The 26519-nt window shown below is 44.1% G+C and overlaps 3 protein-coding genes across 9 annotated transcripts in view; 1 reads left to right on the top strand and 2 right to left on the bottom strand.

The window, feature by feature from the left end:
• The window catches only part of KDM3B (lysine demethylase 3B), a 57617-nt gene extending 44197 nt beyond the window's left edge, over positions 1 to 13420 (bottom strand). The window contains exons 1-2 of one of the 4 annotated variants that reach the window (XM_061424644.1): positions 13166 to 13420; positions 765 to 932 (exon numbers count right to left, since the gene is read on the bottom strand). In XM_061424644.1, the coding sequence (XP_061280628.1) occupies positions 765 to 932; positions 13166 to 13363 (366 nt within the window). In that variant the 5' untranslated portion in view covers positions 13364 to 13420. The remainder of the gene's footprint in view (positions 1 to 764; positions 933 to 13165) is intronic. The other 3 variants (XM_061424643.1, XM_061424645.1, XM_061424646.1) reach the window with 3 other exon arrangements.
• A 2975-nt stretch (positions 13421 to 16395) lies between these two features.
• FAM53C (family with sequence similarity 53 member C) lies at positions 16396 to 26465 on the bottom strand. Of its 2 annotated transcripts, none has more exons than XM_061424693.1 (5): positions 26177 to 26465; positions 22629 to 22858; positions 22194 to 22251; positions 20269 to 21053; positions 16396 to 19343 (listed from the first exon to the last, which is right to left on the bottom strand). In XM_061424693.1, exons 2-5 carry the CDS (start codon positions 22704 to 22706, stop codon positions 19086 to 19088), a joined length of 1179 nt encoding a protein of 392 aa, XP_061280677.1. In that variant the 5' UTR covers positions 22707 to 22858; positions 26177 to 26465; the 3' UTR covers positions 16396 to 19085. The 2 variants fall into 2 exon arrangements, with proteins under 2 accessions (XP_061280677.1, XP_061280676.1); XM_061424692.1 differs by lacking the exon at positions 26177 to 26465 and adding an exon at positions 25722 to 25808.
• Positions 25955 to 26519, top strand: part of CDC25C (cell division cycle 25C) — a 35919-nt gene continuing 35354 nt past the window's right edge. The window contains exon 1 of one of the 3 annotated variants that reach the window (XM_061424685.1): positions 25955 to 26073. The gene's annotated coding sequence lies outside the window, so the exon portion shown is untranslated. The remainder of the gene's footprint in view (positions 26074 to 26519) is intronic. The other 2 variants (XM_061424682.1, XM_061424680.1) reach the window with 2 other exon arrangements.

The following is a 26519-nucleotide window of genomic DNA, read 5'->3' as shown; positions in this document are numbered from 1 at the left end:
AATATATTGGTGGCTGCCAGGGGTGGGGGGAGTCTGGGAAATGGGTAAAAGTGGTCAAAGGGTATAAGCTACAGTAATAAGAAGAGTAAATTCTGAGGATCTAATGTACAGCACGGTGACCATAGTTAAAATGCTGTATTGTATACTTGAAAGTTGCTAAGAGAGCAAATCTTAAAAGTTCTTACCATGTATGTGTTGTGAGAAGCAAATTAGATAATATGTAGGAAGGTACTCTATAAAACAATGAGATTATTATACTTTATTGAGATTTTTAGAATGTTCTTGTTCTGCAAAGCTAAAAAGAAAAGTTCTTACCACATACACAAAAATGTAACTATGTGAGACACAGAACTGTTAACCTTACTATAATCATTATTTCACTATAAATATAAAATCATCACATTGTACACAGACTTATACAATGTTATATGTCAATTCTATCTCACTGAAGCTGGAAAAAAAACAGTTTCTATGGGGAAAAAATAGACTTTAAGAATTACATTGTTTCATAACATTATTATGAGAAAAGAAAGGTGAAAAATTATTTAGAAACAAAGTATCAAATATTACTTTATATAAAACATTTCAGAAGGCACAGGAGAAGAGATCTCCCCCAATTTTTGCTTCAGTAACTTCAGAATAAAAGCCTGTTAAGGACAAAGCATTAGAGTCTGGGGAATTCTAAAGAGTTTAGCTATTGCATAAATACCATATCGAATAGGAATAAAACCCAAATATGCTTTTAGCCAATAAAAGTCACTCACCAGGGCTGGCCACTGTGCAATTGAGACTCGAGTGCCCTGGATGAGGACTGGGTCCTTCCGAGGTGCCCATACTAGAGACCCTTCCAGCAAAAGTACAATAACTTCTTCAGCGTGAACTTTAACCCAGGAGTGCTGCTTCCAGTTACAGCCATCAAATTCTACAAAGATCTAGAAAAAGAGACAAAAAGTCATCTTAAGGTTACATTGGAAAAAATCCAACACTATAATATAAAAACAAACACAAACTTCCTGTTTTGAAAACTTTTAACTTGTTTTTAACTTCTTTTAATGGATTTCAATAAAAACCAATCTTACTTCAGAGCCAGGAAATTGGTCTCATCCTCACTCTGAGAAGAGGGTACAGAGTTGAGGGGGCATTAGTTATTTACAGTTAGTAATTTCTAGCCATAATCCTACTGAGATTTATAACTCTTAGTTTCCAATTTACATCTAAGCACACTAACTGGGGGCTTACTATGTATAAGGCCCTATGCTAGGTTCAGGAATACGGAAAGGAATCTAGAACACTGGTCTCAAGGAGCTCATAGTCTAATAGGTGGAAAGACAAATTTTTTACACTTCTGTTGTGAACTTTTAAAATTAATAAAGGCTAGAGTACTTATAGGAGAAGGCAATGGCACCCCACTCCAGTACTCTTGCCTGGAAAATCCCATGGATGGAGGAGCCTGGTAGGCTGCAGTCCATGGGGTCGCTAAGAGTTGGACACGACTGAGCGACTTCACTTTCTCTTTTCACTTTCATGCATTGGAGAAGGAAATGGCAACCCACTCCGGTGTTCTTGCCTGGAGAATCCCAGGGACGGGGGAGCCTGTTGGGCTGCCGTCTATGGGGTCGCACAGAGTCAGACACGACTGAAGTGACTTAGCATAGCATAGCATAGAGTACTTATAGCCTACTTCAAAGAATTTTAGTTGGCTTTTGGGAAAGATGCAAGAAAATGATAAAATATAAATTTGCAAATCAGGACTAAGCAAACTACAATAGGAAGTCACTGTTAAAGTATAAAAAGAGGGAAAACTTATGAAGAGAATAAGGATCTATACAGCTGTATGACTGAGGGATATATGATGAATGAAGGATTACTGATTTGGCTCTGAGCTTCCTAAAGGCCTATCTGAAATGGAGAGGTCAGCTGCATTGTCTTCACTGTCTAAAAGGAGAACACAAAGCAGTATCTCATGGAAGCAACACTTTTCCAACCCTTGGCTCTACAAGAAATTTCTCATATGACACTTTCAAAGGAAACAATGTAGGGCAATTAAATTCATCACACAAAGCTCTAGGTTTATTACTTGTAATATACTAAGTTTCACATCTACTTAAAAAAAAAGTGATGGGAAAATAAGGCTCAAAAGGGGAAGCATGATTTTCACAGAGAAAGAACATTAAACTGCATTACATTTAATATATATATATATATATATATATAATATATGAATGAAGGGGCTCATTCATATATTAATACGTGTTCTGGGGGAATCATATACAACTTTAAGTAACTTGCTGACAACTGGAAAGAGATGTATTCAAACTTGTATTTAAGTACAGACTCAGGAAACAAGAAAGGCAGTAATGAACAAAGCTTGGGGCTTATGTTCCTGAAGGCTTGGATTTCCGTCTTAATCTTAAGATGTTAGTTTTAACTGAAAACTTGACCAAGTCGCTCTTCGCTTCTCAAGTCTTGGTTTCTTCCTTTGTGATAAAACATACCTCATGGACTGGTTGTGAAGACTAAATAAAGTAATAGATTCAAAAGTACTTTGGTCAATTGTAAAGCACTACTTGGGCAATAACATGCCATAAGATAAAACAAATAAGGTATAGGGAATGTTCAGAAGCAGGAGAGATCACTTCAGGTGTGCAAAGGGAGTGATATGGAATGAGGTTAAAAAAAAAAGTCCCCCCCCCAAAAAAAGTCCCAATCAAGTTCTAGGACGGCCAGGAGCTACAGCACCCTGTGGGGAAGGAGTGGGCAATGAGACTAAAAAGATTAATAGTCAATGTGGAAGACACCAAATATTGGGATAAACTTGGGTTCATACATCTGCCAATGGGAGATACGTATGTGTGTGTGTGAATGTGTATACATGCAACTGCCAGTAAAAGGTTTCTGAGGTCAAAACATAAGCAGAACAGTTTGTTTCAGGACAATTCAGCTACTTAGTGGATGAAGATGGTTTAGATGGGAGTGGGGTGGGGAACAGGGGGTGTTCTTACATGACCTAGAGTGGGAGCAGTGAGACAAGGAAGGAAGTGACCAGGGCTCATGAGAGTTGATGAGTCATATCAATAAGCACGATGACTGGCTGGAATAAGAGTAAGGGAAAACTCAAAAATGACTTGGATTTTGAACCAAAGACTAGGAGAACAGCAGTCCCATTACTGTTCAGTGGTGTCATAACTGATGTCCAGAGGAGGCAATGGCTGAAGGCCTTCCAAGTCATGAAAAGGAACAGAGGCTGTCGAAATCCTAGGTCGAATCTGACCTTGAGTGCTCTTCTGGGCATAGCTTAGAAAACCAGAGGTTGAGGCTCTCTGGTGCCTGACAGCTAGGTGCCATGTACAGTGGTAATCTGCCAACTACTTTAAAAACCAACATGGTGCTGGTGCTGGTGCTAAATTGCTTCAGTCGTGTCTGACTCTGTGCGACTCCACGGACTGTAGTCTGCCAGGCTCCTCTGTCCATGGGATTCTTCAGGCAAGGATACTAGAGTGGGTTGCCATTTCCTCCTCGAGGGAACCTTCCCAACCTAGGGATGGAACCAGCGGCTCTTATGTCTCCTGCATTGGCAGGCAGGTTCTTTACCATTAGTGCCACCTGGGAAGCCAACATATGAGTCACAAAACTCTAAATCATACCAACATCCAAATATAAGGACAACACTAAAAGAAGTCATTGTATCAAAGCTGTAATGATTTTAATTCTTTATATAGTAATTTGAACATTTTAAATGTTAGTATTCAGGAATTCTATCATAACACATCTGAAAACACCATGGAAGAGCGGAAACATTTGAAAGCCATATTTCACCTAATTTAAGGGCAATTATTTCCTAACCTGCCCGGGCAAAGGAATGAAGTATTGAACTTGGCAACCACAGTGCTGTATGTTCTAGGATCAAACAACTGCTCTAGGCTAGCAATACAAATTTGTTTTGAGAGCAATATGGAATGTGTATATATAAACATGTTCTACCAGTATTATGGCTTATTTCTGGCCCTAGCACTCTGTTCCACCTCCTAGCTAGAGATGGAAGGAGTTAGAATATATAAGGTGAAGAATCATTTCAGGTCAAAGTACACAGAACAGGAACTCTTAAAATGGTAATGGCCAGGGACTTCTCTGGTGGTCCAGTGGTTAAGATTCCATGCTCAGAATGCAGGATGCCCAGGTTCTACCCCTGATCAGGGAACTAGATTCTACATGCTGCACCTAAGACCCAGTGCAGCCAAACAAACAAACATTTTTTTAAAATGGCAGTGGCTAGGTCACAAAACAGGAAGAAGGGATATAAGCTAACAAAAATCAATGGTAGTGCTTGGACTGAGTTAGAGATGGCCAAGGCAGGTTGATAATCTGGACAGAACTAAAACAGTTTGCGTTTAGTTTTTTTCAAGTATTTTTAAAATTTCTACTACTAAAGTTGCAAAAAGTATTATTGTACAGCTAGAGCCTAAGGACTAAATGTGTAAAATATTTCCTTAGTTAAGAAGAGTTAGTGGTAAAATGCTTACTTTCATTTCAAAATCCCTTTTATGATCTATATGTAATGCACATTCATTTCAGTGACATTAAAATGAAATAAATTTTTTAAAAAATCAAGTAAGTTAACCTAAGTTTGATAAAATCAGACAGTAGTAGTCTGAGTAATACAAATGTTCATGCTAACCACATAATTATATAATAATCAGTTTGGATTCTGGTCCTCCCTAAGGCCATTCTTACTACAATTAATAAAGGTATTTATTCACTCACTCAACAAAAACAGAATGCCTCAGAAATATGTGTGTGTGTGTGCATGTGCACAAAACACTTGCCAGGGCCAAGAAGATCAAGGTGAATAAGGTAGCACTTGGCAGGAAGGAATCAAACCCTAGATGAGCAAGCCAACAGAGAGGTACAGAAATTATTACAGAGGTATGTAATAAGAGCAGTAATAAAGACTGAACATATTAGAGAGGGTATATGCTTTGGGAAACAAGGTTTCATGGAAGAGGTAGTGCAATACAAACTGGATCTCAAAGGACAAACTGTATTCTTCTGGCAGAGAAGGGAGAGAAAGACTGCAGCAGGTGCAAAAGCAGAGAAACCTAAGAGCAGATTCAGTGTTCTAGGAGGAGGATGTAGCAGCTAGTAAGCTGTAAAGTGTTCTGTTGGCCTGTTAACGGATGATAAATTGAAACCTGGTGGCAAAGGTTCTTGTTTGGTCAGCAGAGTGGGGGTTCTGTTGGTATGTCTGAACTCTCCAGTAGTCAATCCCCCCTATACCCTTCAGTCTGTCGCCCAGCTATTTCTCACAAGCCTGGCCCTGGACACATGCGAGTTTATGTTGTCTTCTATAGGCCTTGGGGGAGCGTTTGATTGTTTTAAGCGGGGTGGGGAAAATGATATACACAGACATCTTTCATGTGCATTTTAGAAAGATAATGCCATCTGAGGGGAAAAATTTCTCAATACTGTTTAAATAGGAAATCAAAATAGAAATTACAAAGTATTAAACATCCTTTATTCAAATTATGGGATAAGGAAGTTTTAAAAATGAGATGTATCTAACAGATGAACATAGAACTCTAAGATATATTATATGGAAAAAAGCAAGCTGCAGATTTTTTAGGGAGTTGGGAGGACAGGAGAAGGGTTGGGATAGGAGAAGTAATAGTATTATCTGATAATAAGGTAATATCAGTAAATGTTCCTTTTTTGTCCTTAGACATATTATTTATATAATTAACTTTTTTTTTTTTAAAGGAAAGAATTAACTTTGGGATCAGGTTTGAAAAGAACTCATAGAGGCAAGAAACTGGAGGCAAGGAGACTAATTATAAAGTGATGAAAACCCAGGTAAGAGATGTAAAAGGCCTAAACCAAGATCTAGATCAAGACTGTATGAATGAAAAGCATATTTGAGAAATTAGAGATAAAAATAACAGGATATGGTAATGACTATGAGAAGGTAAGGAAAATGGAAACTAACTTCCAAGGTTCCTAACTTTTCTTTTCCAGTTTTTCTAACTACATTCTAAATGAAATATGAACTGTTACAAATGATATTAGAATCCCAGGTGGCACAGTGGTAAAGAATCTGCCTGCCAATGTAGGAGGTGCAAGAGACAAGGGTTAGATCCCTGGGTCAAGAAGATCCCCTAGAGTAGCAAATGGCAACCTGCTCCAGTATTCTTTCCTGGAAAATTCCATGGACAGAGGAGCCTGGTGGGCTACAGTTCATGGGGTTGCAAACAGTCAAATGCAACTGAGCACAGAAATAAGCTGAATACAAAGTGTGTGTGTGTGTGTGTGTGTGTGTAAATAAATGGTTTTAGGTGCAGAGGAATCACAAAAATGTGGATTTGCACCCCTACTTCCCCATTTCTTGGCTGTGGGAGCAAGTTACTTTAGCCTCTTTGAGCCTTACTTCCTTTGTCTATTAACAGGGACAGTAAATACCTCACAGAACTGTGGTAAAATTAAATAAAATAATGTGAAATGCCTAGTGGACCTTGGGCTTCTGATAAATATGCATTTCTTAAGCAAATTCATAACTGGTCAGAATATAAACTGGAATGACTTCAAAGGAAAAAAAAACTGTCATATATCAAGAATCTTAAGTATGTATATATCCTATATTTCCATAATAGCATTTCTGGCAATAATCCTAGGAAGTCATAGTAAACACAGAACAGGCTTTATTCACAAAAATGTTCATCACAGAAATATTAATAAAGCATAAAATCTGAAACAATTTCAGTATCCAATGAAAGAGGAGCAGTTAAATAAATTAGCCAGTCAATAAAAACTATAAGATTTCTTTGAGAGCATTTATTGTTTCTCTTTCAGTTACGAAAGCAACACATGTTATCTGTGGAAAATACAAAAAATGACAAAAAATTAAAATCACCTAAAATACAAAATTTTTTGGTAATACATGAAAATAACTGACATATTAAGTTAAAAGAAAAACTCAAAACTGAAAATACAGTATGAATTCAACTTAAAAAAACATTAGACTATGTACCAAACATAGCAGTTTTTAATACGTTGTGATTCTACAGGGGCTTTATTAAAATAACTTCTACATTTTGTATACTAGACATTTATTACTTGAAAATCAGAAAAACAAAACACATCTAACAACTCTGATGTAAATCACAAAAAACCAACTGACAATGTACCTTGGATGGGGGTCCCAAATATAAATCCAATCATATAAAGAAGAAAATCAGTAGTGAGTCAATATCAGTAAAAATATACAAAAGAAAAAACCTTAAAGATCAAGTTAAATACAGGGGGCCACCGAGTAGAAAATCCATAATAAACAAAATAAAAAATCAGAAATAAAAGTTGACGTAATACTGGCTTCTAAATATTCTACTTAAGGTGAATAGTAAAAATGCACATGTTCCCTGTTCTTGATGAACTTACAATCTAGAAGGGCAGATAAGCTATATGCTTATGTATCTACACCAAGAAAAATTAATAAATATTACAAAAGAAGTATCTCACCAAGTGATAAAGGAAGAACACTGGGATTTAGAAAGACTTGATAGAGGTGTTCTTTTCTCTTTACAGGATTTCAATGGACGACAAAATCAAAAGCAAAGCGTAAAAGAGGTATAAAACACTTAGAAAGCACTAGGAAAGCAGAGGATCAGCAAGAGTGCATGTTGTAAATATCCATTTGGCAACGCCCAGCTTTCCTTGTCTGATTCTTTGCAGGACAAGGATCCCTCTTATCTGTAATTTGGTCTCCTGAGTAGACCAGGAGGGGGCTCTGTGCAGATCTCTGGATAGGTTTATCTCCCATTGTAAATTAATAACATTACATGTGGATTTACAAATCAGTCTCAAGAGTTTGGTTAGTGAGAATCAGTTCCCTAGAGCCTGATTACCCCTGAAGACACAACTGCCCACCCCCCACCCCACCCCAGAGCTCCTGCCCTTGCAAAACTAATCGAGGTCACTGTTTAATCAGGCAGGTTTTATCCAACTGCAAGAAGGGTAAAAGACACTTGAGCAGTAGGAACAGTGGGATGAGGAGGGCTTAAAAACCACCAACCTGTCAAAGGCAGTGGAAAACTGAGAAACAGCAACAGGTGTTGTGTCCCCCAGGCCTTGAGGAAGCAAAGCCTACTGGAACCCACTCCAGCTGTTGCTGAGAAAATCACTAACAGAAAATGCCATGTTAGTTACCCGTGATTTAGGCGGGTGGAGGGGAAACTAAATCAACAAGAAGAAGGTGGAGAAGAGAACTAGGCAAGTGAGTACTAAAGGAGGGAATGAGTCCTTGACAGATGGAGAGTTAGTGAAACAACTCTTAGAAACAAATGCATAATAAACAAGAAAAAAATCTGATTGTACAGTAAAGGGAGAGGATGCTGGACAAAATGACCAGTGTACAGTGTGACCACTGGTGGACACATTGTAGTCTTGAAATAAATAGAATGCAAAGACAGTAAGATAGAAGTATCAAAAATGACATACACACATAAACGAAGACAAACTTTAAAAAGCAACTTACACAAAGCACTTGAGTGCCTAAAAAATTCAATAGTGGCTCAATGTTTCAAAAACAGACCTCCTGCTGTAAGAGGAGAGTTAGGATGAAAAGTGTGTGTAGATGGCCTCACATTTAACCATTCTTTTGCACCATCTCATTTTTATTTAAAGTTCTCTAAACCATACACTGATCCACAAAACATATTCTACTGACTTTAATAAACAGTGTACTACAATATTATTCAGATTTTTATTTAGCTTAGGGATTATAAGCAAGAAAAGAACACTTATGGATAATCATTAAAGGCTGACCTCCTAATTCAATTAGGGCTGAAGTTCTATGTGTGAACTTAGGTTGAGAATAAATAATATTAAATTGTACACTGCAAATTATTACATTATCTAGAAACAAACTAGACAGCTATTTTAAAGTCCACCTACTCTGAGACAAAGAGGAGAGTCTGCAGGAAGAGTTTTTTCTTTTTTTAAAAAAAAGCAGATATGCTTTCACTCCTCTTAGAAGATTACCAGACGGAAGAAATATGGTACTAGCCTTGACACTCCCACATCTATTACACCAACTCAAATCAAAGAAAAGGAGTACTTTAGAGCCCACCTTTCCTCTAGATAAAGATGAAAAAATTAAAGGGTTAAAAAAATTAAGGCAGATATGCTTTTACTCCTGTTGCAAGTTCTGGATAGCTGAGACAGGTAAGATATACATTCAAAACAATTCATGACTACTAAAAGCATAATTTAATTCTATCACATAGAAAGAAAAGGATGGTTTAGTTAATAAAATTGGTGTTGCCACAAGTGGTTCCTACTCAGTAGGAAAAGTTACATTGTCCACCACACATGCCACTTATAAAAATATTCCAGATGGACTAAAGATCTAAAGGTAAAAAAATGAAACACTAGAAAGAAAATTTGAAGAATATTTATACAGGCTCAAGGTGGCAGGGGTGAGGGTGGGTGTCTTCTTCCCAAGCAATTAAACCCAGAAGCCATTAAGAAAGGTCTAACAGACCTGCTGATAGGAACATTTTATTTTTCTATGTGGCAAAGCAACCCTTAAACAAAGTTAAAAGACAAATGAGAGAAACGATACTCTTGACAGGTAAAGGGATTAATGTGCCAAATACAGAACTTGAACAGAATAAGAAAACTTCCATTTTTTGAAACAGGCAAAAACTTGGCATAAATAACTCATAAAAGAAATGTAAGAGACTAATAAACACAGAAAAAGATCAGTGGTCATAAAAATGCTAGATACTATTTTTCACTCATCAGATTACAAAAAATGACAAAGACTGATGACACCAGAGATGGCAAGGATGAAAAGAAACAAGCACTACCTGCATGTGGGTCAGAGTATGAAACGCTATAATCTCACAGGAAAATAAACTGGCATTACCTAATAAAATAAAAATACATACATGTACTCCTTAACCCAACAATTTCACTCCTGGATGGCTAACCTAGAAATAAAACCATGATTACATAAAGACATATGTACAAGGATACTAACTCCATTGTAAGTGCTAAAAAATTTAAAATACCTTGAATGTCCATCATAAAGGGAAATGATTGAATAAATCATTGTATATCCATTCTATAATGTAGTTATCTAAAATGATAAGTAAGGTCATGGGTACTGATGCCCATGGTCTAATGTTAAATGGAAAGAAAAAAAAGACACAGGTTACGATATTGCACAGTATGATAGCATTTGCTTAAAAACAAACAAACAAACAAAAAACCCCCACCTTTTGTGTAGACAGAGATGTTTTTATATTTTTGTACCAGTATTAAGAAGACACACAAGGCTTCTTCAACAAGTGAAAGCTGCTAAAGGATGCAGATTGTTGACCTTCCTGTGTATACTCTTGGCATTTTGACATTCTGCAAAATGCAAGTTTTGCTTTTATTATCCCCCAAAAGAAAATCTACGTTTTTGTGTATCTGTGTATTTACCATGGCTACATATGTGAAGGTCCCAAGGTCTCTGTCACTTACACGGACCAATAACGATCCAGAACACAAAGAGGACACAGCGTTAGAAAGGCATAAAAATCCATAATACTAATTTTGCAACTAGACTTTTTTTCAAATATAACAAGCCTATTTTGAAATACAAATAAAGTTACTATTACATGGAAGAGGGAAAGGAAAAAAAGATGTTTACTTAATTCAAAATCTCAGTAGTTATTTCTCAGCATAGCTTTGGTGAGGAAAATGCCCAGCTATCAAATTCTTTTCAACAAAACTCTTGATCAAGATCCTAACTTATGGCTTTAGTAATGCTTTCCAAAAAAAAAGGTGGGGGGGTTCATTAATGAATCAGGACTACATTTTGAAAGACTTCTGGATCAAAATTATTTAGAAAGAGGATATTAATGGAGCCTAAAATTGCAAAGTGTTTGCAATCACTTCAAAAACTCATTCATTCAACCCTCAATTACTCATCCTTAACAGGGGGCGCCCTGCCATGCATTACTCAAAACCAGGCATGCCTGAAAACATCTTAAACATAACTGAATGAAAATCTGTCCAATCACAGGCCAGCTGCTTGCAAACTCCACCCTTGAGTACAGGAAGAACACTTCTGATTGGAAGACAGTTGTGTTTACTACGGTTGTGTGGTGCAAAATTGGAAAGGCACACATGCCAAAGGTCCAAAGGAAATCTCTTTAATGAAAAAGGAAAACAAACGGACAGTTCTGATTCTATATTAGTTGTTGTCATTAACTGAACCTCATCATCACAGCAGCAATTCTTGAGCAATTTTGCAAGCTAGTAAAATATTTTAAAGGCTGAGTTTTGTTGTCGCTTTTTTTTCTCATCTATGTTCCTTGATTATACATACGAGACAAGCATAAGCCTATTCTTAAAACCCCAAACTGCCTTTGCTTCTAAATGCATACATCTCCATCCAAGACCTCAACACAGTTGTAACACTTTGCTTTGAATCACTGAAACTTTTTACTTGGTTTGAGTAACCAGTGCCATGGGCCCAGTGGCACAATTCTTCAGTATTTAGCTTAGCAGGTGTCCAGCATCTCCGTGAGCTTCAAAAACCACTGCCCTTTGGGAGCTCAGCAAACAACAAAGTGAATGGGTAGCCATTTCAGGTGCAGAGCTCATTAGCAATTCATCTGATGGAGGAAACAACTAGAACCGAAAACTTCGACTGAAAGGCTAGGACAGACTAAGTTTTTAGGTCAAAATATGGATTTAATAGTGGATCTCAACCTAAGTTTTGCATTCAAGGTGGTAAATTACTGGATCTAGGAGGGACACCTCTCCCCCAGTCTTAACCTAAAAAGCAGTCTTCTAAAGAAATAGCAAAGGAATTTAACTCCAAATCTCCTTGCTTAATCATCCTCTTCACCTTATTATATTCCTGATATCTCTTTAAAAATTCGCCCCACTAAAGCCTCATAAATGTCCAAGCAGCCTTTTTCTTAAAGCCAAAGCCAGCCGTAAGCAAAACCCAGAAGACTTCTATATGGGGCGGGGCGGGGAGTCTAAAACCACTGATCGGTAGGTAGAAAAATGAGTATCAGAAACCTGCAATGTTAACATCAAATCTTACAAAATGAATTCCCGTTTACAGCGAAAAAAATATCTGCAAAAGCAAGTTCATCAAGAAAATTTTCCTTCTGCCTGCGGATCTATCACAATCTAAAAGAATCCCCCTATTTTTCACAGCCTTATCTCAACACAGAACCTAGGGCCGCTATCAGAATGAGGAACTAAAGAGGCTTGCCAAAGTTCAAAGACAACATTTTGTAGCTACATTAACAAAAATAACGCATCACGGACACGAATGCTAGTTAAGTTCTATTACTGAACAACTTTAATCACAAAATACACCAAGACAAGTATTCAAAAGTGGCCATGCCCCAACACAAAGTTTCAAAACAAAACCTCTCCCAAGGTTTGGGGGAGTTGCCCAGCTAGGAGATAAAAAGCACCACCCAACAGCCCCATTTGGCTGCTAAGACAGATCTCAAACTTATCAAAAGCAGCCACTACGGCAGCTCCTGTCACCCAGAAGCGCAAAGACAGAGGAGTCTGAAGAGAGCTGGCCTTTCTGGAGACAGCCAGGCCGAGTCTGGCTCAGACGAGGAGGAAGTAACTGCCAGATAAAAAAGCTCTGAGCAGCTTCAACTGCAGCCTCTCGATCTCCCACAAGTGCCCACATTCCCGCCCCATTCGGGGCTCGGGGAAGAAGGGAACAGGGCGCAGGTCTCCCACGAGAGGCTGGAGACTACAGGTCCGCTTCTTCCAGGGGGCAGCGGCACACGGGCAGAACTCTAAGGGGCCCCGGAACCCAGGGTGCTAGAGCCTGCTCCTTATGAGTGTTGGGGGGGGGGACGCTGAGAAAGGGGTCGCTCAGGAGGCGGGGCCTGCCGGGTGGAGGCAGCATTTCCTAGCGCCCTGGCTGCCCCCCCGGGGTAAACCGGGGCGCGCACCCCGACGCGGAAGCCATGCTGGCCAGAGCTCGGGGTGCTGAGGAGCCGGCGGGGGGCGCTGAGGAGATCTGGGGGCGCGGAACTGGGTCACCTCCACCCCACCGCCCCCTCACAAAGGCCCCCGGGGAGGCCGCCCGCAGGCCGTGCAACCCCGGCCTCGAGTGCCCGCCTCGGCCGCCACTCACCGCTAGGTCCTGGGGCACCGCCCCGCTCATGGCCCGCACCGTGCCGGCCCGCCAGGCCCGAGTGCGCAGCGCAGGCCCCGGATCTCCGCCCGCCGCCGCCGCCGCCGCCGCGGGGACCGAGGCCGAGGACGAGCCCGCGGTGTCCGCGAACAGAAGCAGCAGCCGCTTGCCCACCGGGGAGGCTGCCGCGTCCGCCATCGCCAGGGCCGGCCGGACCCGTGCTCCCGCCCGCCGCCTCCCACCACCTCCGCCGCCGATCTCCCGATCCGCCCGCAAGGCCTCCCTCCGCACCACCCGCGGCCGCGGCTCCCCCCCACCCCCCCCCCAACAGCCACCACCAACCACCGGCGCCGCGCAGCGCCCCCCGTGGCCGGGAGCGGAGCCGCAGCCCGGGCCCCGCACAGCGCCCCCCGCGCTTCGGAGCGGGCCGGCAGCTCCGGGCCCCTCGCAGCGCTCCGCCCCAACCTCCCCGGGGCCTGCAGTGCCCCCTGCGGCAGGGAGGGGAATTGCAATTTCGGCCGGGGTGGGGAAGTGGGCGGGTCCTTCAGTCTCCCTTGGCACCATCCTGGTGCCATATTGCCCTTAGGGGGCCCCTTTATCTGAGGTTTTAGCTTACCCTCCTTGTACACCAAAGACTTTAACTGGGGTGGGTGGCTGAGGGGCAAGTTACCTAGAGAATTGATATTCTGAGATAAGAAGTTAGTGCCCCAGTACCTGATTGATTTCCAAGCCTGAAAATAGGCACTACCCTCCTGTCCTTATCTTTTAGGAAACTTCCCATTGGTCCATGGGACACAATATCTTTCTTCTCACTTGTCCATAACATGGTACCATTTCATTATATATTACCAATACTTCATAGGTCCCTTTCCAATTGACCAACGTTTTATACCCATTTTATATGATAATGCCACTCTATATTGGCTGAAGGCCAACGTGCTTCCAACATCTCAATAGTCTGACATATCCTAGTGGAGCTTCTTCCTGCTTCCAAATCAGCCAATGTTATTAAGTCCAGGTGTTTCTCAATTCAACTTTTAAGGGAACTGGAAAGAGACCAAAGTACATCTTACCATGGAAATAAGTGGAGCTGGGGACAAAGAAAACCCCATCACTCCTATCTGAATTCATAGGCATGGAAGACTGATACTCCTGTCAGAAAAGTGGCTGTAGAGAAGGGGAGATAGTGAGATATTTTTTGCCTAGATTTTTGTTTACACTGGGCAATGAGAAATCTCAGTCATTAACATTGGTCACGTTAGAGACTAGCACAAGTTCCATAATCTTATGGATGCAGAGTATACATGGAAGTAGATACAAACCAGGAAAAGATGGTATTAATCCATGATTACTACCCTAAAAGTACCCATTTCTTTCACTGATCTGACGCACAGACAATTAAGAGCAGTAGCATTCTTTCCAGACTTATGTGCCTACCTAGAAATCTGTCCATAATCTTCTTTACCTTTGACCTACTTGCCTTGTAGCAAAGGTTGGGGGCCAGAGGGAAGTACCAGTTATTGGCTTCAGTCAAAGTACAACATCCAGTGAAGCCATTCTAGAACTAACCTTATGGAGCACCAAGGAAACATTTATTTGGATTTTTTCCTCTCCCTATTCCCTATAGTGTCCATCTTCCATAGCCAATCTGAGGCCTGATTCAGTTTTTCTTGGTTTTTCTGGGCCGAGACACCTCTTAAAACACACTCCTCACAAATTGTAATTGGTAAGAGACAAAGAGATGAATCCATACATGACCTAGCTGCCTTGTAGATTTTCCATTAAAATTCACTGCTGGGATTTTCTCTCATGGGGAGCTCTTATTACTGTCCCACTGTCCAAAGCTAGCTTCTCACAGCACCAGACACAAGTGGTGTCTTTGTGCCTAAGCTCAGCAATGGGAAAGCAAAGACAAAAAATAAATAATTAATTCACAAATATGGCAACACTTTCATAAGCCAGTAAGTTTTCAAAGAATAAAACAAAACCCTCATAAAGTTTATATTCTTTCTTATGCTTCAGCAATGGAAAATGAAATCACACTAGCCTTCAGAGAAAATAAACAGTAGAAAAACCCAACAAAAAAACTGACCAGAAAGGAAAAAAAGCAGAGGGAAGTAAGTTTGTTCAGGCCTTAACCCTGCTCAAACAGTAGGCGAAACATAACAGCAGTTTTATACAAAGAACGAACCTGTGATTCTGAGATTCTTTAACCACATGCTATAGCCCTACCCCCTTCAAAGCCCTTCTTACTTTGTTTCCAGGATAGGTGACAACTCCCACTCTTTTCAGGGTGTTTTTTCATCCCCTCAAAGTTCCTCCTCCAGGTAGTCAAGCCAATCCTTTCTTCTTGCACACTTCATTGGTATTCAGTGATGAGTGTCACCAATTTGAAGCAGAAAACTGGGTCGGAGGCTAAGCAACTTGACTCTTCTTGCTGCCTGGCAAGTCATTGCTACAACTGGTAAAGAAAGGCTATGCCTTAGGGACAAGAGGCTCCTGCCTAGCTCTCTAAGCAACTACACTTCACCCACACACATTGGAAGAATGCTAACGGAGGGAGAAGAAAGGGTGGAATAGAAAGGTCTAGAGAGAGAGAGTGAGCCAAACAGCTTCTTTCAGCAAATGAACATTCCAAATTGAAGCATTAGGGAAAATACCACCTTCTAGAGCAAAAAAGCAGCTCTGCTGCTAGGGTAGTTTTCCAAAACCAGTATTTTCAGGATGGTGAAATTGCTGAGGTCTTTGGACTCTGAATTTTGACAACTTTATCTCCAGCTCTCCACAACAAAATGTATGAAAACTCTGAAAAGACACTCCTGGACAAGGTCCGTATCATGCCTTCTCCATACTTCCCAAAGCCTACAAACCATTCTAGACAAGTTTCTAATTGCACCATCTAGCATTTCTCAGGGAGGAATAATGGATTAATACTTGACATCACCCTGCTGGAAGTGAGAGTGACAGGAGGTAAGAAGAGATGGCTATAAGTACCAGGGAAACAGGAGACCAAATCAGACTGCCAGAAATAACTGAGGTCTTAACAGAAGCTGGGTCACAGGATATAACTACTGTGGCTGCAAAGGGCCCAGGGACCAAATACTGTCCTCGAGGGGCAAAAGTTCAGCCATGTCATAGAAGAAGCAGCTGGAAGAGTTGCGTGGCCTTCTCCCCACTTCCTCCTTGCCTTTCTTTGTGAAGAAAGGAAGACAACACTGTAGTACACAAGGTTGCTTGGGAAAATGGATTATTCTAATAAAACTTTATTTTTTCAAACACAGCCACAGAGGCAGGACCTCATGTTTAACACACACAGACTTATGGATTTTTTTTAATATAAAACAAAGTTTACGAAAAAATTTTTCCACTTTTTGTATTTGTAATCCCATTAGCACAGGGACTTTGGCAGCAGGTGGGAGTGAAGGGCAGCTGGAGCTGCCAGTGGGCAGTCACCGGGCACAGGAGGAGAGCACCAGCCTGGGAGTGGCTTCACTCACACACGCAGGAATACTCACCTACTGATCAGCCACACCACACACACAACACAGATGCAGATGTCTACCCAGGGTCAACCACTGCAGAGGTGTGTTCCACTCTGGGTAAGCCCAATATGTGAAAATCCAAATTGTCAAAACAGCTAAAGTAGAGGGAGGTTGCTTGCTTTACAAAAGAAGCAATCACAGGCTGCTTTTAAATGGTCAGCAGTCCAAATGCTTTGAAAAATAGCATTTGGTTTATACAGATCTACCATGTAAAGCAAAATAAACCACTTCTCGAAAAGGCTTGTCCAAGGGCCACAGGTACTTAGATTAGGAAGCAAAACAATAGTTCCAGCTAGTTTAACTTTCCAGATCTTAAAGTAATGGAATTCAAATATGGCATCTATAGACCTTCTCCCTTAGGGATGGTGCCCTAGGGTTTTGAGGAAGCCAGGGTGGAGGCAGAAATTATTGCCCTCACTTCAGCTTTGGGCCTGCAGAGAACCCCCTGACATTACCAGTGGCCTATTGTAAGCTGGCACAATCTGCAGCAGAGAGCCCAGGCATGAGGATGGCCCAGGAGGAAAAGAAGCTGGCACCAGGGAAATTATGGCCTAAAGAGCGAGAACAGAAAGGGGAGGGATAAAACCAAGGAGGGGCAACTCCTGGGCTCACAGTTTCCTTGGATTCTCCAGAGAACCTCTCTCAGGCCCCTACAGATCTGGTAGCTCACTAGTAACTCGTGCAAACTAGCAGGTGAAGGGAAGGAGTCCTGGAGGGGTAGAACCTCTAAAGGCAGGAGGCTGAAGAAGACATAGCCATCTCCTCGGGAGTGGAGGCAAGGATGCTAGGGCCTCACTGATGCTCCTATCCAGCATGTGGGAGACCCAGAAAACCGTAAGTTCAAATCCATAAGGAAGAAAACACATAGGTCCTCTTTCCTAACATGAGCAACTGGTTCCTACAAAACCCTGGGAAAATGCCCTTCTTCCAATAAACAGGAAGGGCAGGTCTAATTTGGTCCTGCAGGGTCTAAGCAAAGCTGGACAAAGCCTCAAAAGCCATTATGGCAGCAGCTTCAGTATGCATCTCCCCTGGAGCCAGCCCTATAGAGCTTCTGAAATCCTTAAACCCATCAGTGTGGCCACTGAGACCTGTTGCTGAGCCCAAGTTGTGGGTGTGAAACAATAAAAGAAATTCAATCCAGCAACAACAAACTCCCAGCTGCTTCTCACAGTCTGCTTTACATATCCTCAGCCAATCCCTCAGTGAGCCTCAACCTCCCTGAGGTCTCTAAGGGCCAATTAGAGGCAAATAAACATTTCCTGGCAGGAGTGGAAGATGAGCAAACTAGTAAATGCTGACATCCCCTTCCTCTTTCTCAACCAACTCAGAAAAAATGGCTAGGCCTGGATCTTATAACAAGTTTCTCTACAGTCTGCTTCAAAAGGGCAGTGCTGGGGTGCACTCACCTATGCCTGCTGGGGACTGAACACTACTTCTGCTGCAGGTCAGCCTCCATACAGGGGCTTCCTTCCTTCTTCTTGACCCTCAAAGGGCAGAAAGTAAGAGGGAAAAGAGGTCCCATCAGTAGGAAGGGAAAGAAAGAGATAGAGCCCTTCAGCCCTGCCTTAATTGCCCACATGTGCTTGCATCTACTTAGTGAGTGAGATAGGCAACTTGTATCCAGCCTTGGCAATCTGATAAGAAAAAAAAAGCCAGCAGAATCAATATGCAGCGCCCTCTCCAGCCAATACTAGATCTATCTAGGGGAGGTATGGGCCTGAGGAAAAGACCATTAGTTGAGGACCCCCAAATAGAATCCTTTGCAGAGCCACTGTTGCTAACAGATTACAAGCTTGCTTCCAGAGCTCCTTAGAACCCCGACTCCTAAAACAAGCCTGCTGTCCCGTGAAAACCTAAGATCCTGGGAGTACTGTGGTGCTCTGCTGTTAGGTTTCAACTGCCTTCCTTCCCTAAAGCTACCCAAACACACCTTTCCTCGAGCACTCTCATGCACTCAACACACTCTCACACAATTTCTCCAAGGAGGCTGAATGAACCCCCCACCCTGGCCAAATTCTAAGACACAAGTGCCCTTTGAAGCAAAGGGGCTAGTGAAATTCCCCGAGCTGGGGTCGGCAGACCCCTTCCGTCCCTGCCCATTGCTTTCTCGGTGGCAGGGATACTCACACTCAGGGCCGCCATGGGAAGGGTCTGCTCTGGGGCTGTCCCTCCCGCCACCAGCTCCGTTTATCTTGTCCCGGCCAGTCTCTCGGCATAGTCGAGCTTCCTGGAGCGAGAAGATTTCCGGCTGCCCTGAGTCGGAGCCCTCCATTCACCCCCATTCCCAGGCTGGGCCCCCAGCCTTGGGACCTCGACACTTGTTAGTAGCCATAAGAGAGTCAGTCTGTGTGGCCCCAGGAAGTAGCCTCTCAGTTTTAGTTCTCCTCAATCAGATTCAAGTCCAGGTCCCCAAAGTCCTGCTGGCACAGTGTCCGCTTGCTTAGCGCCTGCCGCCCCCACCGCACGGCCCCCTCCTCTTCCTCTTCGCTTTCACTCAGCACCTGGGAGGAACCCCCAATGGGGCTGCAGGAAGCAGAGAGGGGTGGGGGGCTGCAGGCCATGAACCACGGTGGAGAGATACTGCTGCCTTCCCGGGCTGTTTCTTGGAGACAGAGACCTCCTGAGTATGGTTTCTGTCAAACAAAACAAACAAACAAACAAAATTAAGGCAAAGAGAGATGTTAACTTCCCAGAGAACCCCGCCCAAGCTGTATTTCAAAGTACCCCTCTTGGTTACCCTTGAAAGCAGGAGTCCTATGCGTTAGGGTGAGGTCATGAACTCCCAGATAAAATTTTGAAAATTCAGTGTACATGCATATTTTTTTGAGGAAAAGAGCCCATAGTTTCTATCAGATTCAAGATTAGAAGCCTGTTTATAAACTTCATGTGTGTAGGAGTACTGACTGACAGCTTGTTTCACTCCTATATTGCCAGTGCCTAGTCAGAGTCTGTTACGTAGTAGGTATTCAATAACATTTGTTGACTGCTTGAACGAATGACTATGAATAAGTGAGTAAGTCCTCAAAGCGGTTTATGACCCAGTGGTCCCAAAGAAGAATATGAAAAGAGTGGGCAAGTGCCTACAACAACTGTACTCATACTGGGAAGACAAAAAACATTTGTTGAGTGAATGAATGATGCAGCAGCCTATTTTGCTTAAGCCCTCCCAGGCCCACGTGAAGCAGTGAAGGGCAAGGGACAAAACCAGCCTTGCATGAGAAGGGGCAGGGCACTGATGGGGCTTTTCTGAGCCATGCATAAAGAGGGAAGATGCCTCCGGTAGGACAATCTGGGATCTCTGTTGGAAGGTTTAACATGGGTCCACTGAGTTTCTCTGCAACTCCCAGAACTGAAGAATTTCACAGGACTTTCAATGCTAAAACCAGGATAATCCTGGGCAAATTGAGATGGTAGACCACCCTTAGCCAAGGCTCAGGCAGACAGGAGTGCCAAGAGAGGCCATGTCAGGAGGGCCCGGAGCTAGAGGACACCTTACAAGTGAAAATCGAACAGTCTTCGCTACTCCCATCCCAGCTTCCCTGGTCTTGCCAGTCCCACCTGATTCATCTTGTCAAAGTCCAAGGAAGGCCGCAGCCGCCGAGGGTCCTCCTCATGGCGCCGCTTGACCCCAGCTTTGCGGGCATCAAGATCACAAGGCTGTGAGCGGCTTCGGGGAAGATTGCGCAGGCCTCGAGGTCGCCAGGGCAGCTCTGGGGAGGATGCAGGGGAGCTCCGGGCAGAGGGCAAGAAGCGGCTTGCCTGTGGGCCCAGGCTGGGTGACAGGGAGAAGCGGCGCTGGGGTGGGCAAGGTGACAGGGACTCAGCATCACTCTCCCAGGAGCCACTTTGTGGGGAGGCGGCAGAGGGATGAGAGGAATCTTGGGCTAGGGCTAGGCTGAAGAAAGGGGGGCTGTAGGGTCTGTGGGCTGGGGCACATTGAGAAGAGGCACTGGGAGCTTGGAGGAACCTGAGGCTGGAGACCCGCTTTGGGGGGCTCTGGTGAGGCACCTGTGGCCCACCCCCTCCACCACTGCCCCGGTGCTTGATGGGAGTCCACAGCTTGGAGGGGGCGGGCCGCCACACTGGCTGCCAGCGAGACAGGTCCACGGGCACTGAGAGTGAGCGGCAGTGCCTCTTAGATGGAGGGGCAGGGGGCACAGGAAGCTTTTCTGGGTCTGGGGGCTCAGGGCTTAGGACTTGGGAGAGGGACTGCTCCTGTGGGGAACTTCCTGGGCTGGGTGGTCTGAGGTGCAGGCTCAAGCCTGAGGGGTGGTAGCTGAGGTTGAGGCTATCCTGGAACTCGGCACAGGAACAGTGGGGCAGGCCCCTCCAGGAAGCACCTTCTGGAAGGCATTCATAATAAAGATAGAATTAATGATAGCTAATATATTTTCAAAAGCTTATTATGTGCTACAAAACACAGTGAGCACTTTATGTGAGGTTTCCCCTAAACTTCATGAGTTAGGTACTATCACTACCCCCATTTCACAGATGAGAGAAGTTCCATAACTTGCCAACAGTTATACAGGAATCAAATGACCAAAGCAAGGTTCAGAACCAGATCTGTCCGATGCTAAAGCTAGGTCTTTTACCCAGCAGACTATAGTGCCTCCGTTATGAGGAACCACCTGAAACTAAAAATGTAGAATCATAAACTGCCTGTGAATCCCTGTCAAAGGTAGAATGAGTCAAGAGAAGCAAAGGTGTGTGTGCCATGCTCACCTTTCACTCCACTCCACCGAGCTCTTTCCTCCCCCAACCCCCAAGCCCTGAGTTGCGGAAACCTGGCCTACACTCTCCGTCCTTAGCCTTTACCTTTCCTATGTGTCAAAGCATCAAGCAGGTAAGAGATCACTTGTATTCCTAGTGAAGGCAAGGGTGGGGAGGGTACAGTGGGAAAAGCCTTTGATGGTGCTTGTGTTCCTCTGGGTCTGGCCACCCACAAGGAAACACTCAACATACTTACATAGTAAGATCTTCTAGCCTTATTATGATTAGTTTAAAAAGAAAGTTCCAAATATACAGAATGCAACCTTTTGTGTTCAAAGAGTGGGAATAAAAAAAATTTTAATTTATATTTGCTTCTATTTGTAAAAAAACAAAAACAAAAACTCTGGTTGAACAGACAAGAAACTAATAACAGGAATTACTTTTAGGGAGGTGATAGAAGCTAGGTAGATAGAAAAGGAAGGGGGACTTTTTTCAGATTAACACTTTTCCTATTTAAAAAAATTTGAAATGTGACTGTATTCCCTACTCAAAAAATTAGATTACAAAAGTTCCTACAAGGCTAGAATAAGAGCAAGGTAAACAGATAACTCCCATACTGGTGCAATAAAATGGAGACAAGCACCAATCTCAGAAGCTGACCCTGGTAAGAAAATTGTGGAGGCAGGCTAGTTAGACCTGGTTATGGAAAACCAATAAAAGAAACATGTGGATGGAGGCATGGCATACACACAAATGTACACATAATGTCTTACCAGACACAAGCTGGAAAGGGTTCCCACAGTTGGAGATGTCTGCATGATCAGGCAAAGGCTAAGAGACACAGAATATCCATCATGATTCAAGATCAGGACAGAGTTCCAGGAAGCCCTTTCAGCTCCCCTCTGCAATTCATGGGCTATAGGGATATTAGGGACATCTAAGTGTTCTCTTATCCTCTCAAAGTTAGTAAAATAATTCACATCTTCCAGTATCTCAAACCTTTCTCCACCCAAATTTTAGTGGCCCTTCTCTTAACAGTAAAAAAAATCCCTGCCCTCTTCCTTTTGGGCTGGGTTTTGAGCCTTTAGTGGGCACATCTAGTACAAGTACGATAATTCATACAACACAGGACAAGGCTGAAGTAGTAACAACAAATAGCCTAAGAAAGGGCGAGGGGGTCTTAGAGAAGTGGGAAGACTGTCTTTTACCAGACTGATGCTGAAGCGTGTGCATTTCAGCTCATCCAGAGTCTGCTTCTGTAGCTGCTCAGTGATCAGGGTTATCATGATTCTCCCCGGGATTTGACTTGCACACTTTGGAGCAAATGATGGATGTCTTCCCTGTTGTTCTTCCAGACCTCACTCGTGAGCTGTCTTCTGCCACTGCAGCACCATTCTAGCACCATTGGGACTTCCCTCTCCAGTCATGCCTGCTGAGTCTGCCAATTACAGATGGATCAGCCCCAAGTGATATTAGAGATGTACCTACTCCAGAGATGGAAAATGCAAGGCACACATACCCCAGCATCCCTATGTCAGGCCTCTGGCACACATCATTAACTGATCACAGCTCTTTCCGGCTAAGCCTAAACATAGCCTCAGAAACAGTCTCAACTTGGCACTCCGGATAACCAGTATAATAAAATGGAGTTAGCAAGCAAGTTGAAACCTATTTGCCACTCCTAACCTGGTTCGTGCTCTGCTCTGCCTACCCAAAATACCAGCACCACGAGCTCAGACGAGAGAAATGCCTACATTGTTATCTCCATCCTGATTAGTCCAATATTTTATCTTCCAGTCAAAAGCAAGAAGAGGTAGCCTCTTCCTAAACTACAGAAATAGTAACAGTGCACTGGTTATAGGAATGACTTTCTACTTCAAACCAGAGTAAACAAGGTATTATATTCTCCTTTATCCTCAACAGCTGATATTATTGTTCTCCAACAGATACTGTACATATTCTCTTATAAGAAGACAAGAAAATGCTACCAGGGTAATTCCATTCACATTTCAACTCTACAGATGTTAAAAACAACAACTCTAACTTCATTCAACTAAGTTTTTAGCCTGATTTGACTCAAAGACCATGAATACAATTAATCAAGACTCTTTCTCATGGTCAATTACAGTAGAAGCAAACTAATTCTATCAGAGAACAGGCTTCAAGCCCACACAATTGCCTGAGGGACCTCAATCAACGGAGGAGGGAAGTTAATCTAACATTTCCATACTGTTCTGCCTATTCCCAGAAATGACCAGCAGGCAGACAGCAATCAGACAGTGTAAGTAGCATTTGCTAGCAAAGAGAACTAACTATCAAGAAATCAAATCTGGATCCGATTTGCTGTCATGGTCTTGGCAAATCATCAAACTTTTCTTTTCCTCAGTTTACTCATATGAAAAATGGGCAGAATAATCTTAATCTGTCACAGGGATAATATAATAATGCAAAATATCAAACATAAGAAGTATACCACTTGGCCTGAACAAATCAGAAGTCCACACAGACTGCTGTTTCTCACCCTTCCTATTTGTTGCTCTATAAAGCCTCAGGGTGCTACAAGTGATAATATTAAGATGAAGAAAGCAATTGGGTTGGTTTATTTGGCTGGATATCAACCTCCCTCACTCACATGCCAAGAAAAGCCCAAAAGGCTTGACCTTGAGGGCAGATAACTTTCAACCCTGGCCAAAAAAAGTGGGGTGGCGGCGGCGGGAATCCTCTCTACTCGATTTCCACCTCAGAGGGAGGCAGACCACAAAGAGAAGCAAAGAAACACACTTCGATGTACTTGGAGTTTAAGCAAAAAGGAGGCAGGAGAAGTCAACCACCACTATAGTTAAATAATATTTTCATGCATAATTATTATTACCACCCTGAAGTTCCAGTTTCCTGAGCACTCCCTTCAGCCGCTTCCCCCATTCTTGTAGGAGAAGCTAAAGCTTGTATCACTTCTGCTCTTGGTTTCTTAACTCTGACCTCAAAGACCAACCAGAGAGAAAACCTAAGGCAGGCTTTTACCCTCAGAGACCCCAGGCCTCAGGCTGACCAGCCATGAGAAGCAGGGAATAAAGCAAACTCTTTCAAGGTTTTCATGAGGCATTTGGCCAAATAGCAAACTTCCAGCCCTCTCTGGGATCAAGAGAGTGATTTTGTGTTTTTCTGCATTTTAATTGTTGGGATGTGGCCACACACGGCAGTAATTAGAACAATGCAACTACCACCACGCAACTGATACTTTCAGTCTGAGTTTCCTAAAACAGGCCAGGCTGAGAGGGGGAACAGAACGGAAGCCATAAGGAATCAAACCAGGACACAAAAGAAGGCAAACCAGCTCCGCGAGGGGCCTCCTCTTTCTCAGGCAGGCAGAGAAAAAAGTGTAAGAAGCCCTCTCTTGCCGCCTTCCTTCCCCTTCCATTTTGTGCATCTGAGGGGCACAGACAGCCCTGAACGTTCACTAAACAAGTTAAAACTTCTCAGCTTAACAACTGGCATGGGGCTAAGCCCAACACAGAGCAGCAGGCCGCTAGGCCCTCCCTCAAATCCCACCAGGCCCAACTCTCAATCCAGGCTTTCTCTGCACCATCACCTGTCCCTCAAATAAAGGTTGGACCCCCACCCCACTGGGTGGCGGTAACCCCTGACATAAGGGTTTCAGGGATGCTGAGGTTGTGCTGGAACCTGGATAACCTAGGATCAAGTCAGGCCAAGGAAGAAAAGAGTCAAAAACCCCTGGAGACCTTCCCCCTAGGTCCCAGTCCCACAGCTCTGGGGGAGACTGAAGAAAAACATGAGGCAGGGAGGCACACGAACAGGTATGTGGGGACCTGACTGCTTTTTCTCCATATGGCACTGGTGGGCATAGGGGTGACAAGTGGGAGCACCCCTCCCCCCACCCCAGTGAAGAAGCAAAAGGCTAGGCCCCCCTCTCCAATCTTAAACCTCTCCATCGGTTGCTCTGCCTGTCCCCGCGGGGTGGGGCATGGGGCGTCCGCTAGCCCCTCGGGGTGGGGGGGAGGGCGCCAGGGCACGCTCAGGGGGGCTGTCGCTCGCCTGTTCCCAATCAGCTTCCATCATCTGGCCGCGGGGAAGCGAACTCAGGACACAGGGGACGGGAGGGTCTGGGACTTAACACTCCGCCACCCCCTCCCCCACCGGGTCCCGTGCTCTCCCCGCGGAGGCGGCCAGCAAGGCCCTGCCTCGCGGGCGGACGGGCTGGGGGAGGGGAAAGAGGGAAGGAGGGAGGGACGGTCTAGGTGCCCGCCCCGAGGCCCCAGCGCCACCTGCCCTCCGCCACCTACCGCGGCTCCTCCAGTTCCCAGGGCCGCGGCCGGAGCAGCTCTGAGCGCTCGGTTCGCCCCACGGTGCCCTTAAAAGGCGCCGGCGTGAACCAACGGGCCCCTGAGGAGAGTGGAGAGATCGCTCGGGTTGGGAGAACCCCCCTGAACCGTCCGTGGAGGCTCGAGCCCCGCGTCGTTTTTCTCGCAAAGTCTTTCTTGGCTAGCGCCGTCGGAAAGAGGCCGGGCTCTTTGATTTAGCGATGAGGGTGATTTCCTCCCTAGGAAGTCACCCCCTGCAAAATATTGCAGAAGGTGGACTGGGCCAGTCGAACGCAAATCTCGAAACCCGCGGGGGAGGCCGTGTTGGTCGAAGGTAAACAAAGCCATTGCCCCCGCCCTCTGTTACTACATCTGTCCACGTACGCCCCCCAACTCGATTTCGGCAGCATAACGGAATTAGCCAGGGTTCCTCTCACCTGTTTTCCTGCCCCCACTCTCTACGGCCTCCGCTCTGAAGGAATTCCCCTTCCCCCAGCAGAGGACCCGTCCATGTCGTGAAGGCTTCTGGGAGGCGTAGTCCAAGCGCCGATTAGGGCCTGCTCTGAGTCCCAGGAGCCCCTCTTCCAGCTGCCGGATCGGCTCGAACCTTATAAACCCAGGACCTGTAACGGTTGCGGGCCGTTTCCACTTGTTTGTGTAGCTAGCTGTCACTCAAAATACTGTAAATCCGACGAGGGCCCAGGGCTGTTCACTCCTTCTCCTCTCTCTATGCCCCCACCCCCCAGCAGGATGAGGTAATGGGATTGTGATTATGACATC

The sequence above is a fragment of the Bos javanicus genome, chromosome 7, assembly GCF_032452875.1.
Source record: "Bos javanicus breed banteng chromosome 7, ARS-OSU_banteng_1.0, whole genome shotgun sequence".
NCBI classification, from domain to species: Eukaryota; Metazoa; Chordata; class Mammalia; order Artiodactyla; family Bovidae; genus Bos; species Bos javanicus.
Note: the sequence above shows the minus strand (reverse complement) of the source record. Positions and strands in the feature narration are given on the sequence as shown.

Excerpts from the sequence above, each read along its gene's own strand:
- FAM53C (XM_061424693.1), bottom strand. The coding sequence starts at position 22,706 with ATGATAACCCTGATCACTGAGCAGCTACAGAAGCAGACTCTGGATGAG. Across the intron at positions 22,252-22,628 it reads CACGCTTCAGCATCAGTCTG|CCTTTGCCTGATCATGCAGA; the intron begins GTAAAAGACAGT and ends TGTGTCTCTTAG. Across the intron at positions 21,054-22,193 it reads CCCTTTCCAGCTTGTGTCTG|AAGGTGCTTCCTGGAGGGGC; the intron begins GTAAGACATTAT and ends AATGCCTTCCAG.